The following is a 16,609-nucleotide window of genomic DNA, read 5'->3' on the forward strand; positions in this document are numbered from 1 at the left end:
CAAACCCTGTCTAGTAGTTGATAAGTTAATGCGAAATTACACAAACTCAAAGAAATAACAACTAAAGAAGTTTTTAAACTCAAAATTCATGAAATGTCAAAATTTTAAAAAACGCTGGGCTTTGTTTTATAATTTAAAATTTTTACGTACCCCTCAAAATAATTTAAAATTATTTTAATATAAATTTTCTGATCATGACGCGTCATTCGCGCCTGAAATAATTGCGATACAGTTTTGCCGAACCGGACTGTGTTGCTGGTTTAGTATGTCCGAGCGCCGTTTTCGTAACGGATAACAAATACGCCCATAATTAATCAAATGGTTTTGTCCAAATTAAACATCACTGGTCCGTTTGTTCTCGCAATTTTTTTTAAATTTAGTTTTCAAACTAGTGAAGCTGTCTAATAACTCTTTTACAATCAAGCACAAACATTAAAATCACATTTTCATACAACATTCCTCATTATTGTAACTCCTTAATTTACACGTTGTTACAATCTATTTTACAGTCCATTTATAATAAATAAAGGCCTAAATAAATTTTTCTCGGTAATCTGGTGATGAGATTATGCAACATCCTCTTGAACTAGACCACAGTGATTAGACACAGTGTTAACGCTCTAACAGACCCATCATTGGATGAAATAGATCACCATGGCGTGATGTAAAGGGTATAAGCAGGGAGAGCTTCTTATTTTTCTGTTTTTTACCCATGCTTTATACTTCGTAGCAGTGTATCTTTTTTTTCCAATAGTCAAAAAACATTTTCCAACTGTAGGTTTATTATCTCTTTCAAAAAGAGGTGTCATAACTTAAAAAAATATATGTGCAAACAGGTGTTACATGTGTTTATTTGATTCATGACAGTGAGCATACGAATCAATCAAGATTCGTGCTTTTATGCTTGTACTTCCCATTGCTGAAAATCATTTTTCAATTAGGAAGTCTAAAAAAAAAGGTGCATGAGAAATAATGTCGAACCTTTCACTACATTTTTCCTTCCTTTTATTTTATTGACGCTTTTCTACTTTGGTTGAGCACAAGATCTAACATCGTCAAAATATCTTCTGCCATATTGTCCTGGAACTGACGCTGTTACATACTTAGCGTAAGAAGAACGATGCAGCATTTACTGTAAAATATTTAACATAATTCCATGTATATTTCTTGTTTTCTAATAAGAATGCATTGCTATAATAAAAATTATTTATTCCATATTTTCTATTGAAAACATACAATCTGCTTAGTATTTAACTACCCCCCATAAATTGGAAATACTTTTTTTTTAAATAAATCTAGCAGATTAGAAAATAAATTTTCTACACCTTCTCCCCTGCAGTCATTATTAGTTATATATAATTATTTAAAAAATATGTTTAACTATCTTTGAATAGCTAGAAATAACTATTCATTTGACCATACATGGTTTCTTTAGAATTCTAATGTACCTATGTATTAGTAGTATGCATATTTAGCAAATACCAGTGTTTTAAATTGATATTACACTAATTAATTGAAAAATGTTCTGATAGGTAGTTTAAACAATTAATTATGAGATAATTAAATCACGTATTGCAAACTACCAATCTTAGCTGATCTCTTCAAAGGAGAGCCATAGTTTCACGAGATTAAACGAAAAAAAAAAATCCAAGTAGTACTATAAATGTAAATAATGATATTTATTATTATCATATTAAGAGGGGGAGGGAAATTGAAGTTTCAAACACAAATTAAATTGAACATATATTAAATAACAGATATTTTCATAACTTCCATAATTTTTTAACCTGATATTTACAAACGGGCTTTGTTTCAAAACCACCGGCACCCTGAGGGTTGTTATAACCTCTATTGTTGCAAACCCTCTTTAAAATATAAAAAAATTAAATAATTTTTTAAACTATCGTGTGTGGCGATTTTTTATATTTTAACTAAACTGCTATATTTGTTATGATTTTTTAAATCTGAAAGGCAAAATCAATGCTTACCTTGATTTTGTTGTCCAACAACGAACTACACACCATTTTTTAAATGGTGTTTTATCTGAATTGAAATAAATGATTTCTAACATTTTAAACATATTTTATTTTCAAAACAAAAATAAAAAACAGCTTTTCCTTTTTTCTTTCTTTCATGTTATTAAATTCAAACTAAACATTTGTCAGGGAAAATCAATAAAATTTCAATAAAATTCCAATCAAATTAAAACTACATCTCTTACATCAAATTAATATTATATCACTACAAACATTTTTATTTGTAAAATGTTAGTTTTTCTTTTTACATAGGTATCACTTATTATTATTCAAAAAATATTTTTAAAAAGCTGGTATTATCAACAACCATTTTGGAAGTTAATAAAAGGAAGGTAACCCACATTGTGCGCAAACTCAAGAAATTTAAATGGAAGAACTAAATTAACAAAATAAAACCAACTTTTTACATATAACAATTATAAAATTACATTTGTTTTTTTATTTTTTATTACATAAGCATATCGTTTTTTTCCCTTGGTTTTCAAAAAACAATGTTTAATAAAATATTTTAATACAGGACTACTACTTACTTATTTGGACCCTGTTTGAATGCAGCTTGCACATACAAATTGTTTATGACTTCTCATGTCATAATAGCTTAGAGAGGGAGATCTTATAAATGCATTTTTTTAAACCTACAAGGAAAACATGTAACAAAAGATTCTTGAACATGGAGGGTTAAGTAAATATGAACATACTCGTTGTAAAATTCCGTTTTTCTGCTAAAGTATACCTTTTTTGTTTAGTAATATTATATAAAAACAATTATCAAATGTGAAACATATTATAAAAGTATGTATTAATGACCAGGTAGAATACTAAGTGGGATCAAAAAATGCCTGTCCAATTTTCTAGTTACTAGTTCTGTTTTGTGTGTTTATTTACTTTAAGATAAATTGACAGATGCTAAAGAAAAAATTGGATGGTGGATAATTTTATTTATATATCTGAGATATATTGTGAAAAAAATTGATCTGATAAACCATAACGAAAAATTAATTTCGACAACTCACTGAACAAAGGACAAGATTTACTCGTTACTAAGTTAAAAGTTATCAAATATGAAAAATTACAAATATCGAATATATTTTATCACATCAAAGTCGTTTAATTAAAAATTATATACTTAATGTAACGCCCTTTTAAAAAATAAATGCGTGCAGCATATGGTATGGAAGTTAAGAAGTCACAACCCTAGAAGAAAAAGGGTGTCTATTTCAATTTACTTCCTTTAAAGGACTGCCACTTTTATTATATACTTAATTACGTGAAACAGGATAATACAGACTGAATAAATGCCACAAGATTAACTACTCTAAAGATCTAATACCATTAACGAGAAAGAAACTTTATAATTTACCAGCCAGTCTGCCTCCATTATTACATTTAAAAACTCATTTTAACAGCTAAAATCATTGTGTAAAATACATGGTTTTTCTCAAATACATAATCTATTTGGGGTTTTCACCTGTATAATAGGCTTTTTCTACACAAATACAAAACTTACACAAGCATCGTTGTGTGCAAAATATTCTGGTCCTTACAAGGTGTTAAAGACATTATTTAACAAAGTATTATTATTATTATTTTTTTTTTTTAAAGAGAGAGATTTTGATTTTGGGTTTTTTGTGGTGTTGAAAATGAATAAGAAAAAATTAGACAAGAGATCTAAAGAAAACACAGTTAAGATCCTTTAAATAATTATTTTTGTATAATCTTTTGTTTTTCTCATATTTTTTGTATTAAAAAAATTCCTTTTGTTGTAATCTGTTTTTTATTTATCAAATTCCTTCCTTTGTGTAAAAATCCATTATAATGCAATCGACCAGCCTTTTTAATAGTTACTTAGGATTAGGATTGTGGTCAGAAAACCTTAAATAAAAATGTAACAAGTAATGTATGAAGATTGTTATTAAAATTTGCACAGTTATCTAAGAATTTTGACAGAGACTAGATATGATAGAAAAATCATGATTTCAAGTCTGAAGATGAGAAATGCAACATATTTAGCATTTTCCCCCCTCCTATTGGCTCATAATAATCATTCAACTGTTATTAATTACAATATTGATTGAAAGTTTAAAAATTACTTTTAATGATTGAAATAGAAAAGAAAATGCGATTAAAAGAAATATGTTCTAAGTATAGTATGACCTTAACCGTTAAAATACAGTTTATGCTCAATTACATTAAACAAAGCCCAAATTAATTTCATGCCTTTCTGCTTTTGTGTTTTTTTTACAAATGACTCACATTCGATAAATATAAACACCATAAAATCTATTTTCCCCATAAGTAAAAATTGAACACTGAATTTACGAGACATCAAACAGGGCCCAACATCAACATCATAAATGTGCAAGCTTTACATGATTCTCCCACTGGTGTAGGAGGGATTTTCAAGCCCTCTCTTGACCACTATAAATATTTATTTTAAAAATTTAAATTACAGTAAGTACTATAATCTCTCAATTTTTGTTTTGTTTACAAGTCTCTTCCAAGAATAGTTGCAACAATTAAGTCACATATAATATACATATATATTTTTTTTTACTTTTGTTATCAAATATTAATACTTACAAGAAGCGCATCAATCTGATTTAAGGTTTGATCCATTAGGATCCTTTGTGGGTGTTGTTGGAGTCGTCTTTCCATAAGAGGATCCTTTATCTATTTTTGTTTGCTCTATTAAAAGATAGAGTAAAATGAAAACTGAAATAGATAAAGTACAAATTATTATAACAAGTGTAACATTTTGAAATCTTGAAATAAATGTCAGTTCAATTGAGCTTTTAAGCTTGGAAGATGTTGAAAACGGATTTAAACAAATTTCTATTTTTACATTTAAGAAGCTACTTTCACTTCAACCTTGAAGAAAAAATTCTTAAAAATAATAAAATTACAACTAAACTTAACAATAAAAATTTTAAAAAAGTATGCTATCATACTTACAGACTGAAATTATAATAAGTCCGATTGACACGTAAACAGTAGAGCCAGATGTAAGTAAACACGTCAGGCAATATACCATTGGTATAAGTGTCAAAACTGCCCAAACAGACATGTTTATTATTGAAAATGGCCTTCTATTTAATCGGATGGCTTCGACTCGTGGGACTCCACTGGTTTTAAAGTAGTCTCCCGTTTTAAGAAAACTCTCCATCATTTTGTCCTTTTTACAATACAAATCCCTCAACCATTGAGCAGCGTCTTCTTCTTTTTCAGGTACTTCCTCCACTGGAATTCTTTCAAAGAACATGTGCCCTAAGACTGGCTTCCCAAGTAGTAAATTCATAACTGTTGGTTTCACGGGTGCTGTCCTGAAATTGAAATATTCAGTACAAAAAATCTAAATTATTCCAAAAATATATATATATTTACGGATCAAAACACATCTGTATATTGTAAATTGCGGGAACTTTCCCTCTCAGTTCAGGTAGACTGGATGTGAAACCTTTTGTTCTTGGGTTGAGGTGATGTTTCAATATAGGAAGTCCTTTTTCAGTTGCAAAAGCAACACTTGCTTTGTGCTTGTCCTCTGTGAAACGTGTGCCTTCGGCGAAAAGTAGAAGCTGGAAACGAGATTGAAATTTATGAAAAGCAATCCATCGTGAAAAGGCAGGAAATGTCTCATTGTCGTTGACAAAAGGGCGCATTGGGTTGTACTACGAATTGCATTATACAATGTCACCGAATTTGACACACTTACAAACATGGGATCGGGATATTGGCATAATTGTGCGACCTGTCTGCCTATTGTATCCTTGTCTTTATCCCAATTCCTCTCTAAGAAAACGCTCTCGCTGAATTTCCATGCCCAGCCCATTGTCGGAACATACTGGATGCTCTTTTTGGCATAAGCTTTGCAGTTCTGTAAATAAAATATATGTTTAACATTCCCTATGTAGTTTGATGTAGAGATCAGTTGTTTTTTTTTAAATAAATAACTACTGCTTTAATTGGCCAAGCTTAACTTAACTGTTAATTATTGTGTCGCCAAGAAGAAGAGTGAATAATTGATCGAAAGCTTGGCAAACTAGTAATTAATTAACATTGCAATATTAAAAAAAAATTAAACTGAGCTATCACATGATTTGCCAGAAATAAAATTAAGTTTAAATAATTATTGTAAATGTTTACTTTTAGTCAATTAATTTAATAAATACTAAACTAATTATTTATTATTGTTGATTTGGTAAACAATGTAAGTGAACAAAATAAGACTACTAACACACTATTTGCCATTATTTTTATTTTTGGCCTACCTCAAACAGAAAATATAAGGAATAAACGTTCATTATTTATTATTTGTTTCTTACACAATGCACACAGTGAAAAAAAGCTTTTATTGTGTCAAAGTAAATCATTTTTCACCTTCACACAAAGTGTTTAGTCACATTTACATCATTACTGTCATTCATGCACTTACCCCAAGGACACCGACTCTATCACAGAATATCCAACCGATTAGCCAGTCAATATCGTAAGTGTGATTGAGTATAAGAAATGCATGTTCTTTGCCAAAATACTTTTTAAACACCTCCTTGTCGGTGTAAACAACAATGTCGCTTCCAGACCACCATTCGGCCATAAAAACTAATTCTAAAATTAAAACAACATTATATATATATTATTATTTTTAATAATCATTGTTATTATTATGTCATTATATTATTATTATTATATTATATATTTAATTATATATTTATAATTATTCTTATTAACTAAAGTCTTGGTTATGATGAAAAAGTTAGTGTCATGAACGGGATTCGAACCCATGACCTTCAGCTCAATATGCCACTGCTCTAACCACTTGAGCTATCGCAAAAATTTTTACAATTATTATTTGGAAATCGTGAAATGCGGTTTGGTGTGATGTAGGTTTTAGAAAAGCATTTTCTTTATTGTGCCAACGTTTCGATCTTTATTGAGATCATCTTCAGGGCTCAAAGTGTTTGATTTCTGAGTAGATGTGTCATTCTTGTCTGACGTGTTGAGAGTGCCTAATAAAGATCGAAATGTTGGCACGATAAAGAATTTTTTTTTAGTTACAGAACTCCAATATACATTGTAATAAAAGGTATTCAAAAACTATTAAATATTGCAAACAAAACTTTCTTCATTGGTTTTAATTTATTTTATTTATTCAGTTCAGAACATTAAACTTTATCAACAAAAAAAAAAACCACTAGAAGATAAGATTTAAGTAGAACTGTCACATAAATCTAGTACAAGAGAAAAAGTTGACCTCCAAAAAGGAAAAATGATAAGGAAGAGTTGTTTGTAATTCGCAAAAAATAGTTATTTTTTTGTGTGCATGTGTGTCATCTAATCAGTACATTTTTCAGATTAACATTTTCTTTACTGTTTGTACAAATTAACAAAAAATGTAGATACTATCACACAGAATGATTCACTAAAATGTACATATGTAGTCAAACAAAGCAGCACAGAACTGACATTTCACACAATAATTACTTTAAATGACAGTTGGAATGATAAAAAAAATGCTTGGCTATTAAAAAACTATAAATAAAAGAATTGTCTTCTACCTTTTGTTCTTTTTTTTCAAATTACCATATAATACTCAATGAGCTTTCATAAACATTTCCTAGTTATGGCGCAGTTATAGCAATTATTAATGGAACAGCATTAATTTATGGAACAAAAGGATCAGGAAATTGATTTTTTTTAAAGGAAAACAGTTTTTTTAAAAAGAAAAGGATTTTATAAATTTGTCAAATGACAAATTGTCAGATGATAAATATCAATATGTGGGATTTTGTCTGTCCAGCAAGCCTCGGCTTTTCACTGTCTTTAGTGGTCCGTCTGTGGGATTTGGCCTAACAGGATTTTTTATTTACATAATTTGTACAAAGCGAAACCAGGTATCACCACCCATCATGTTACTATTTTTGGATTTATTCCATACTTAATCTAAACATCTTGTACCAAAATTTAAATTAATTAATAATTTAAACAAACTAATGAGCACAAGGGTAGAGCTTATGGGTTGTTTTCAATAATATGTTTTATTATAAGCTTTTTCTTTTTTGTTAACGTTTTTTAAAGAAAGACAGGATTGAGTGTCGGGATTTTTACTACTGAAGTGTGTTAACCACATCCATTATTTTGCTTTGGATTAACAATCGACGATCTTTGAGTTGCCAAGTAATTTATCATTTTAAAGATGAGATATTCTTTGGCAAGTCTGTTTAGGATGATGAAGAGACGATCGAGCTAAAAATTCTACCTTGCAGCCCTCACCACCCAATTTTTTTTTCTCCCCCTACAGACATTCAGTTAATGTGATTTTGTTGGTGAAAACGCCAACTGACCCGGGCCACCTCCAAAGGGCACTACCCTGTACACCCGCTTCTCATTCGGGTATACACCTAATTTTGGCAGCATTACGGATGTAGATCAAAACCGTACAGGGCAAGAGATGCCCCTGGAAAAGTCCACATCCTCCCAGGGACCATTTGCCCTTTGCAGGAGGAGCATCCCCAGAGGCAACCCAAGCCAGCCAACCCAGCACCCTTGGAATGACACAGGCTCCGACCCTCTTAATTAATCAATTGGTAAATAAATAAATAATCTATATAAATGTACAAATATTAATAAATAAATTTCAATATAAATAGTCAATAAATAAATCAGTATTTACGGCAGTAATAAATAATCAATTGGTAAATAAATTATTAATATAAATATATAAATACTTCTACGTAAGTAACAATGTAAATCATTAATAAATTAATAATTAGACAGATATTGCAATTGAATTTGTTTAAGCCAATTCCAATACCATCAAATTATATTAAATAATGAAATAATCATTACTGCTCTTTTATCATACTGTACATTTAATACCAAAACACTTCTACCATTTCTAAAAGTTTAATTCAGAAATTATTTTATTTATATAAACCGTAAGATTTAGCTATGATGAAATAATATTACAAAACTTGGCTAACAACGCTTAACAGTTTTAATGGTTTGGTAAAATGAGATAAGAACAAATTATAAGTGTTTGCAAGCTTTTCTTAATCAAACCACTTCAAAATATTGAAATTTCAGCTGTTAAGCTTTTTTCCAAGTCAATTCTTCCCTATTCAATCGTCTATGATAATTCTGAATTGATACTTCGCCCATTATTTTAACCTCTAAGAGATAGTGATTATCTTTTTCACTGTAGCCAAGAATAGTTTTATTTTTAGAGTTGACATAACGATAAATAATTATGATGACATAATTCATGTTATTGAAACAGTCTGTACTATTTTAAACTTTTTGCACGTTTTCGTACAGACTGAAACAAATACGAACTTTCTTACACCACTGCACTTTAATTTTGTTACGATCATGTATGACGACATTTGAGCAGAAAGTATCACCCATGTGACATCATATTAATAAACGTTTCTTACTAATTTGGAGTTATTTGTAAAGCAAGTATAGAAAGTTTTCTTTGTGAGTTCGAACATTTGCTCAACTGTTTTAACAGAGAAAATAAAACTAGTAAAACGCAATTTGATAATAAGGAGTATACCCAAATGAGAAGTGGGTGTATGGGGTAGTGCCCTTTGGAGGTGGCCCAGGTCGGTTGACATTGTCATCAACAAAATGACATTGACTGAATTACACAAATTTTTAATTTTTTTTTAAATTTGGAAATGAGAACACAATATTTAAAATAAAATAGGTGAAATTCTATTTTTAAAATGCTTTTCCTTCTTTAAAAATATTTTTAATCCAAATGATTCTGCATCAATACAATGCTTAATTAGATATTCAGAAAACATTCAAGCAGAACCAATTAAATAAAATTAGACTTTTTTTAGGTAATTCTTTCCTTTAGAGTTGATTATAATATTACTTTTAAAATATACAGACTCTTCTGATGTTTTTCCAATTATGCTGTAAGTTCCCTGATGGCTTTACAGGAACCATAAAATAGCATGTCGGAAATAATGCATTATTTTTTAAAGCTTCACATGACTTTGGTAATCAGAGGAATTGTTGTTTTCACAGCATAAAGATAATTAGTTACATCTGATGACCATTGATCTAGAGTTTAAAATACAGTATTTTGTATTTTAAAATAATTTCTTTTAACCTCAATTTAAGAACAATAAGCCCAAGTCGTGTACACCGCCACACCTCTATAAGACTAAGTTCCTTGAACTTAGGAACAAATATGCCGGTTTTGGGGTCTAGTCTTTACAGACGGGTCTACGACTGGCGATGGTGTGGCCTATGCCGTGAATAGCAAAGGAGTGGCCACCTTCTGGTCACTGCCCTCCCATTGCAGCGCATAAACGGCAGAACTGTATGCAATCTGGCACGCTCTCGAGGCGGTGCAGACCAAGGAAAGATCTGCCTTCCTCGTATGCACCGACTCTCTGAGCGCTGTTTGGGCCCTGTGAGACAGGTTCTCTGTGGACCCTCTCGTCATGCTAATGATGGAAAAATTCGCCGAGTTGAAGCGCTTCGGAAAAACGGTGGTTGTTGTCTGGATCCCCGAACACGTCGAGCTGGAGGGTAATGAACGTGCGGACGAGGTGGCAAAGGCCGGGACGCCCCACCCTCCAGACCGGACCATCTTGACCAGGCCCTCTGACGCCAAGCAGTAAAGAACACGATAAAAGAAAGATGGCAGCATCAGTGGGCCAGGCCGTCCGAGAGGCTTTTGTGCGTCAAGAGCACGATTCGTAGATGGCCCCCTCCAAGAACCTGAACCGAAAACAAGGAATCGTCCTTACGCGATTAAGAATAGGTCATACATGGTTGACACACGGGCACTTGTTCTTGGGCTAAAGCCCACGCAGGTGCCCCTTATGCAGAGAAAGGTTGCTCAATGTGTCCCACATACTGGAAACATGTCATGCCTTGGAGTTACCCTTCAGGGAGCGTGTAGGCATGCCATCCAATCTGAAGATGGAACTCGAGCAATGCAGCGAGTTTCAGGGTTCTTTATTGTATATAATATGTCTTATGTGTTGTAGTCTATATGTTTTGTCTGAGTGCATGTATTTATTAGCGTGAATGGCGAGGGGTGAGGGTGAAATATAACGTCATCATCGCCCCTCGAACGTTGAGAGCGAATGAGTGTGTGTTCGGGGTCGATGGCGGAATATTTATAAAAGTCCCCCATCGACACCAATCTAGATTAGTTTGAGTATAGGTCGGTGGAGGAATATCAAGTACTCTACCAACCAAACGGAATGAGTGTATTGTATGGATGTATTTATGTGTATGAATGTATTTATTTGTATGAAAGTAATGTTTGAAAGTGTAAATAGGAAAAAAAAAAAAAAAAAAAACAATAAGCCAGAAGGCTGCATTGGCTTGGAGAGCACAAATCCCACTTCCTAGTCTCATCTTAATCAACATCAACCTCAATTTAAATATAAAAAAGTTACATACTGAGCAATTTGACATTTGAAAGTATTCAGAAGTATTCTGATGTTTTTCAAATAGTAACACTTAAATAAATGAGTTCACCAACTCGCAGACCAAACCCCATCATCTACTTAAATATGTACTAAATATTTCGGGCTTACAGTATGATCGTCAAACCACAGTGAAATATCAACTTGTAAGATATTACGGGTAAAATTGTCTTCAGGTCGAAACAAATACAATATTTTTTTTAAACTCATCAGACAAGTTACTTTGTATTTGTATGTATTTGTAGCAACACTGCAAAATTTATAACATTATAAGCTTGAAGATGTTACAACTGTTATTTCTACCTTTTGCCTGACCTTGAAAAAGAACTACTGTTTGTTTAAAAAGAAAATCGTTGAGAAAATTGTAGCTAACAAGAACAATAGTGTTGAGAATACAATAAAAACAAATCTAATTGCTCAAATAATATTAATATTTTGTTATATAATATCAGAGGAATGAAATCTAAGAAAATACATTCTTTGAATGTGTTAATAAGTTTCACATTTTTCTTTTAGTGGGAACATTTTGGCTTGAAGAAAAGTTTGAGCCGTACAATGCACAATTTCTCAATTTTGAACTGAATTAAAATTTAATAAATGCCAGATAAATATAGAACTTGCAATACTAAAATCCGTATCAAATTGAATGGCAACGAGGGCCTCATCTATCTAGTTCCTACATATTTAAACACTAACGCTTGGCAGGAAGATTTTGAGGAATTAATTAATTAATTTTCAATTTATACTATTAGGAGATTGCTGCTTACACAAGTAACATGAAAAGGTGTCCTAAAGCAATTCTGTCAAGAGTAAACTTAATATCTAAAGTAAGAACTTCAAAGGATGATAAAATAGTCAGTAAAAAATATCTGAATTTTGTGAAGATTATGGTTTTCATATATTGAACAGGCGAACAGTAGACAATAAAACAGGTGTATAATTTCTAATCGGTTTCTTTCTTTTGTGATGAGGTTCATAACAGCACTGAATCCACATTCTACGTACCACATTACTATTCTTAAAAGTCCATTGTTGGTCCAAACTTTTGTCTCGGAACTTTGGTAATATTTTTTCATTATTTTGTCCTTATTTTTATTTTTTTAAATAATTTATTTTAAACGTCCGAAATGGATTATGTATAAAATAAAGCTTTTCTGCCTATACAATAAAATCCTGCTTGAAAGTTCTTTCATATTCTTTCATTTGTAATTAAATTTTATATTTATTATATCATATAAATTGAAAATATTGTCTATCTTAATATATCCTTGTCTAGATCCTGCTTGGGATTCTTTGATAACGTTACGCTAAATTACCCAATTTTTTAATCTTCCCGTTATTATTCCTGAGCAGATTATAGCAATTATATTTATTAAATTCACTAGTTTCGTGGTCCGCTTGACCAATTATATTTATTTGAGATATTCATTTATAATTCTCAACATTTTTTTCTCCTGTAAATTGGGAAAATAATGGATTTTTTGAAAGATTTAGGTATTTTTTCACCAACCCATATATTATTATTTTTTGTAGTATAACAATAATTTATGTCACCAATAAATCACAATGTCTGTGGGGCAAAGTCCAAAAATAAAAAATAAATAAATTTGGAGGGCTGCAAGGTAGAATTTTTAGCTTGATCGTCTCATCATCATCCTAAATACACTTGCCAAAGTGTCTCATCATTAAAATGATAAATTACTTGGCAACTCAAAGTTCGTCGATTGTCATTCCAAAGCAAAATAATGGATGTGGTTAAACACACTTCAGCAGAAAATCCCAACACTCAATACTGTCTTTCTTTAAAAAATGTTTTTAAAAAAAAGAAAAAGCTTATAATAAAACATATTATTGAAAACAACCCATAAGCTCTTCCCTTGTGCTCATTAGTTTGTCTAAATTATTAAATAATTTAAATTTTGGTACAAGATGTTTAGATTAAGTATGGAATAAATCCAAAGATAGTAACATGATGGGTGGTGATACCTGGTTTGACTTTGTACAAATTATGTAAATAAAAAATCCTGTTAGGCCAAATCCCACAGACCGACCACTGAAGACAGTGAAGCCAAGGCTTGCTGGACGGACAAAATCCCACATATTGACATTTATCATCTGACAATTTGTCATTTTCCTTTAAAAAAATCAATTTCCTGATCCTTTTGTTCCATAAATTAATGATGTTCCATTAATAATTGCTATAACTGCGCCATAACTAGGAAATGTTGTTTATGGAAGTTCATTGAGTATTATATGGTAATTTAAAAAAAAAAAAAAAAAAAGAACAAAAGGTGGAAGACAATTTTTTTATTTATAGTTTTTAATAGCCAAGAATTTTTTTATCATTTCAACTGTCATTTAAAGTAATTAATGTGTGAAATTTCAGTTCTGTGCTGCATTGTTTGACTTCATATGTACATTTAGTGAATCATTCTGTGTGATCTACATTTTTTAATGTTAATCTGTACAAATATATGTAAGAAAATTTTATATTTAAAAAAATGTATTTTTTAGATTAGAAAAATAAAATAAAAATAGCATTGTATAAATTCATTTTTTTAATCTAAAATTTTCTATCATTGTACAAATTCTTTTTTTTAGTCTAAAATTTTCTAGCATTGTATAAACTCATTTTTTTAGTCGAAAATTTTCTAGCATTGCATAAACTCATTTTTTTATCTAAAATTTTCTAGCATTGTATAAAATCTTTTTTTAGTCTAAAATTTTCTAGCATTGTATAAACTCATTTTTTTAATCTAAAATTTTCTAGCATTGTATAAATTCATATTTTTTCTCACCTACACCTACACTACATGTATTTGTTAAATTTAAACAATGTTTGTAAATCCCAAGCCCTGAAGATGATCTCAATAAAGATCGAAACGTTGGCACGATGAAGAAAATGTTTTTCTAAACCTACATCACACCAGACCGCATCTCACAATCACCGAATAGTAATAAAGTGTTTATCTGATGTGTAATCATTTTATTATATTTTTTAGAAGTAATGTACTGAAGAAAAGGTATAAATGAACCTTGAAATGCATATAAAATAAAAATAATACAAAAAAAATCTTAAAACACAGTTGAAAAAGTGCAATAAGTTGTTCAAACCGAAACAAATTTAGTTGGCTTTTTTCACAATTTGGAAAGATGGTACTTCTCGCAAACTGTTTTTAGCAGCACTGAAATGCTCGTAATCCGGAGTGCTGCTGAAACCTGTTTTGTGAGTAGAACCATCCTTTCCAAAAAGTGAATTGGAATGGTCACCCCACCATAACTGTTTCTACAAATTTACTCATACGAAAAATTTATCACTCGTCGGTTTGAAACGACATTTATCCGGAAGAGTTGATACGATTGGATTAATTTAAGAATTGCGCTTTTAATGAGTATATCTTCTAATTTAAAAGTTCAAACACCTGTTGTTGTAAGGTCACTTGATAAAAGCTTATAAACTTGGTTTATAAAAAAAATTTTTTTTTGCCAATTTTTAATTTATTTATGAGGAATACAGGAAATCCAAACCAAAAAAATATACATATATATATATATACATGATAGTAAATCTGCTGTGTTTTTGGTGAAGATTTTTCAAGATAATGTACGTTTTTTGTATTGAAGTAATTGACAAAGAACAAATTGATGTTAATTTTGTTCAAAATGATTTAAATAAAAAGTGTATTGTTTTTGTTATATTAATTAAATAGTAATAAAATAATCATTTTGAAATTAATGATAAACACTCGCGTATTACACATATTAACAAGCAAATTAGTTATCGCCACGGGTTAAAGGCGTAGGTCAAATGTTGGCAATTAATTTTTTTTAACGTACAATTTATTAGTTTTTTTTACTCACGTGAATACAAAGAGTAGCAGAGATAATAGTTGAGCTTCCTGTATGCGTATTTCCAAAATGGCCTGAGAAAGTAATACAAAATCCCCTGTAGAATGTTCAAGATGATGGCAGAGGTGAAAAACGTAATTGTCATCAAAAGATGAGCGACTGGAGATCTTTTGATGTGCTCTAACAAGGAAGACATTGTCTGGAAAGTAACGTGGATAATAGAGAATCTTGTCACCGAGTCTAACGAGTGTGCAGAGCTTACCGCGTATAGTAAAGTAAAGGACGTTTCTAGAATCTAGGGGGGAAAAAAACACAATTGAAAAGAAAAAAAAAACTGGAATAAATGCGACGTGACAGGTTGAATCGTGACTGTTTGGACCGGAAATTGGAATTTAGAAACTGTGAATTTTGGCGTTGTAAAGCTTAGAGATTTTAAGTCATGCCTACGTTAATTTCTTGATGAGCGCATCGTTCAAAAGAGTCAGCTGGCCGTGATAAGGTTCACTTGTATTCGTGGAATACTGGTCGGAGACGTGCCATCGCGCAGAGGGGGGCTCGCTATGTTGAGAGAAGGGGGCGGCCACCCGCTCTCATAATGTTCATACCTGAATTAATAAAATAATCTCACTTTCAAGAACGTAGGGCCCAATTATAGAATGTCTACTTAAACATTTATTATGCTAAGCACACTTGTTTTACATATTCATGTACACTATTGAACTTGAATTCAATATGGGTACACAGGTGCAGTTAAATTTTGTGAATAAACATTTCTATTTTTAAATTGAAACTCTTCTTCACGCCCATATAAATATATTTTATTAGATCTTTTTAGCATTGATTTATTATACATGTATGTAGGGTGTCTTTTTTTAACATGCACCACAAGGTTTCCCCTATTTTATTTTTTTTAATTTTTTTACGAGGGTGCGCAACAGCAGAGGTCATAAACCCGCAGGGTGCCAGCGTTTGTGAAAAAAGCCCATTTGTAAGTATGTCGGATTCGAATCCCGGCCCTGCATTCGAACCCGGGACCTTTACCTTACCGTGATGAGCGCAGTGTCAACGCCTAAACCGTTGTGGCCACCGATGCCCCCAAAGTTTTCCCTATTTTTGAACACATACAAAAAAGTGACTAATGGTACCCTTACATTTTTGCTCAGATTCCAAAACCGTCATCAATTTTTTTGACTTCGATAGTCCTTTTTGTTTCAAATGGGAACCACAAATTTTTAAATGTTTTTCTGCAACTATATTTTTTTCTGGTAA

The 16,609-nt window shown here is 31.0% G+C and overlaps 1 protein-coding gene across 5 annotated transcripts; it reads right to left on the minus strand.

The window, feature by feature from the left end:
* Positions 1-831: 831 nt before the first annotated feature.
* LOC106662839 (1-acyl-sn-glycerol-3-phosphate acyltransferase gamma-like) lies at positions 832-15,890 on the minus strand. Of its 5 annotated transcripts, none has more exons than XM_014387233.1 (10): positions 15,788-15,890; positions 15,603-15,635; positions 15,353-15,539; positions 6,466-6,638; positions 5,746-5,907; positions 5,418-5,608; positions 4,989-5,356; positions 1,989-4,748; positions 982-1,132; positions 832-919 (listed from the first exon to the last, which is right to left on the minus strand). In XM_014387233.1, the coding sequence occupies exons 3-8, from the start codon at positions 15,534-15,536 to the stop codon at positions 4,627-4,629; spliced, it is 1,200 nt and encodes a 399-aa protein (XP_014242719.1). In that variant the 5' UTR covers positions 15,537-15,539; positions 15,603-15,635; positions 15,788-15,890; the 3' UTR covers positions 832-919; positions 982-1,132; positions 1,989-4,626. The 5 variants fall into 5 exon arrangements, with proteins under 5 accessions (XP_014242719.1, XP_014242714.1, XP_014242718.1 ...); XM_014387228.2 differs by having other exon boundaries at positions 1,989-4,454; positions 4,617-4,748; positions 15,603-15,873; XM_014387232.2 differs by having other exon boundaries at positions 1,989-2,671; positions 4,617-4,748; positions 15,603-15,872.
* Between the last annotated feature and the right edge of the window lie 719 nt (positions 15,891-16,609).

The sequence above is a fragment of the Cimex lectularius genome, unplaced genomic scaffold, assembly GCF_000648675.2.
Source record: "Cimex lectularius strain Harlan isolate CLEC.00 unplaced genomic scaffold, Clec_2.1 scaffold84, whole genome shotgun sequence".
In the NCBI taxonomy this organism is placed as follows: Eukaryota; Metazoa; Arthropoda; class Insecta; order Hemiptera; family Cimicidae; genus Cimex; species Cimex lectularius.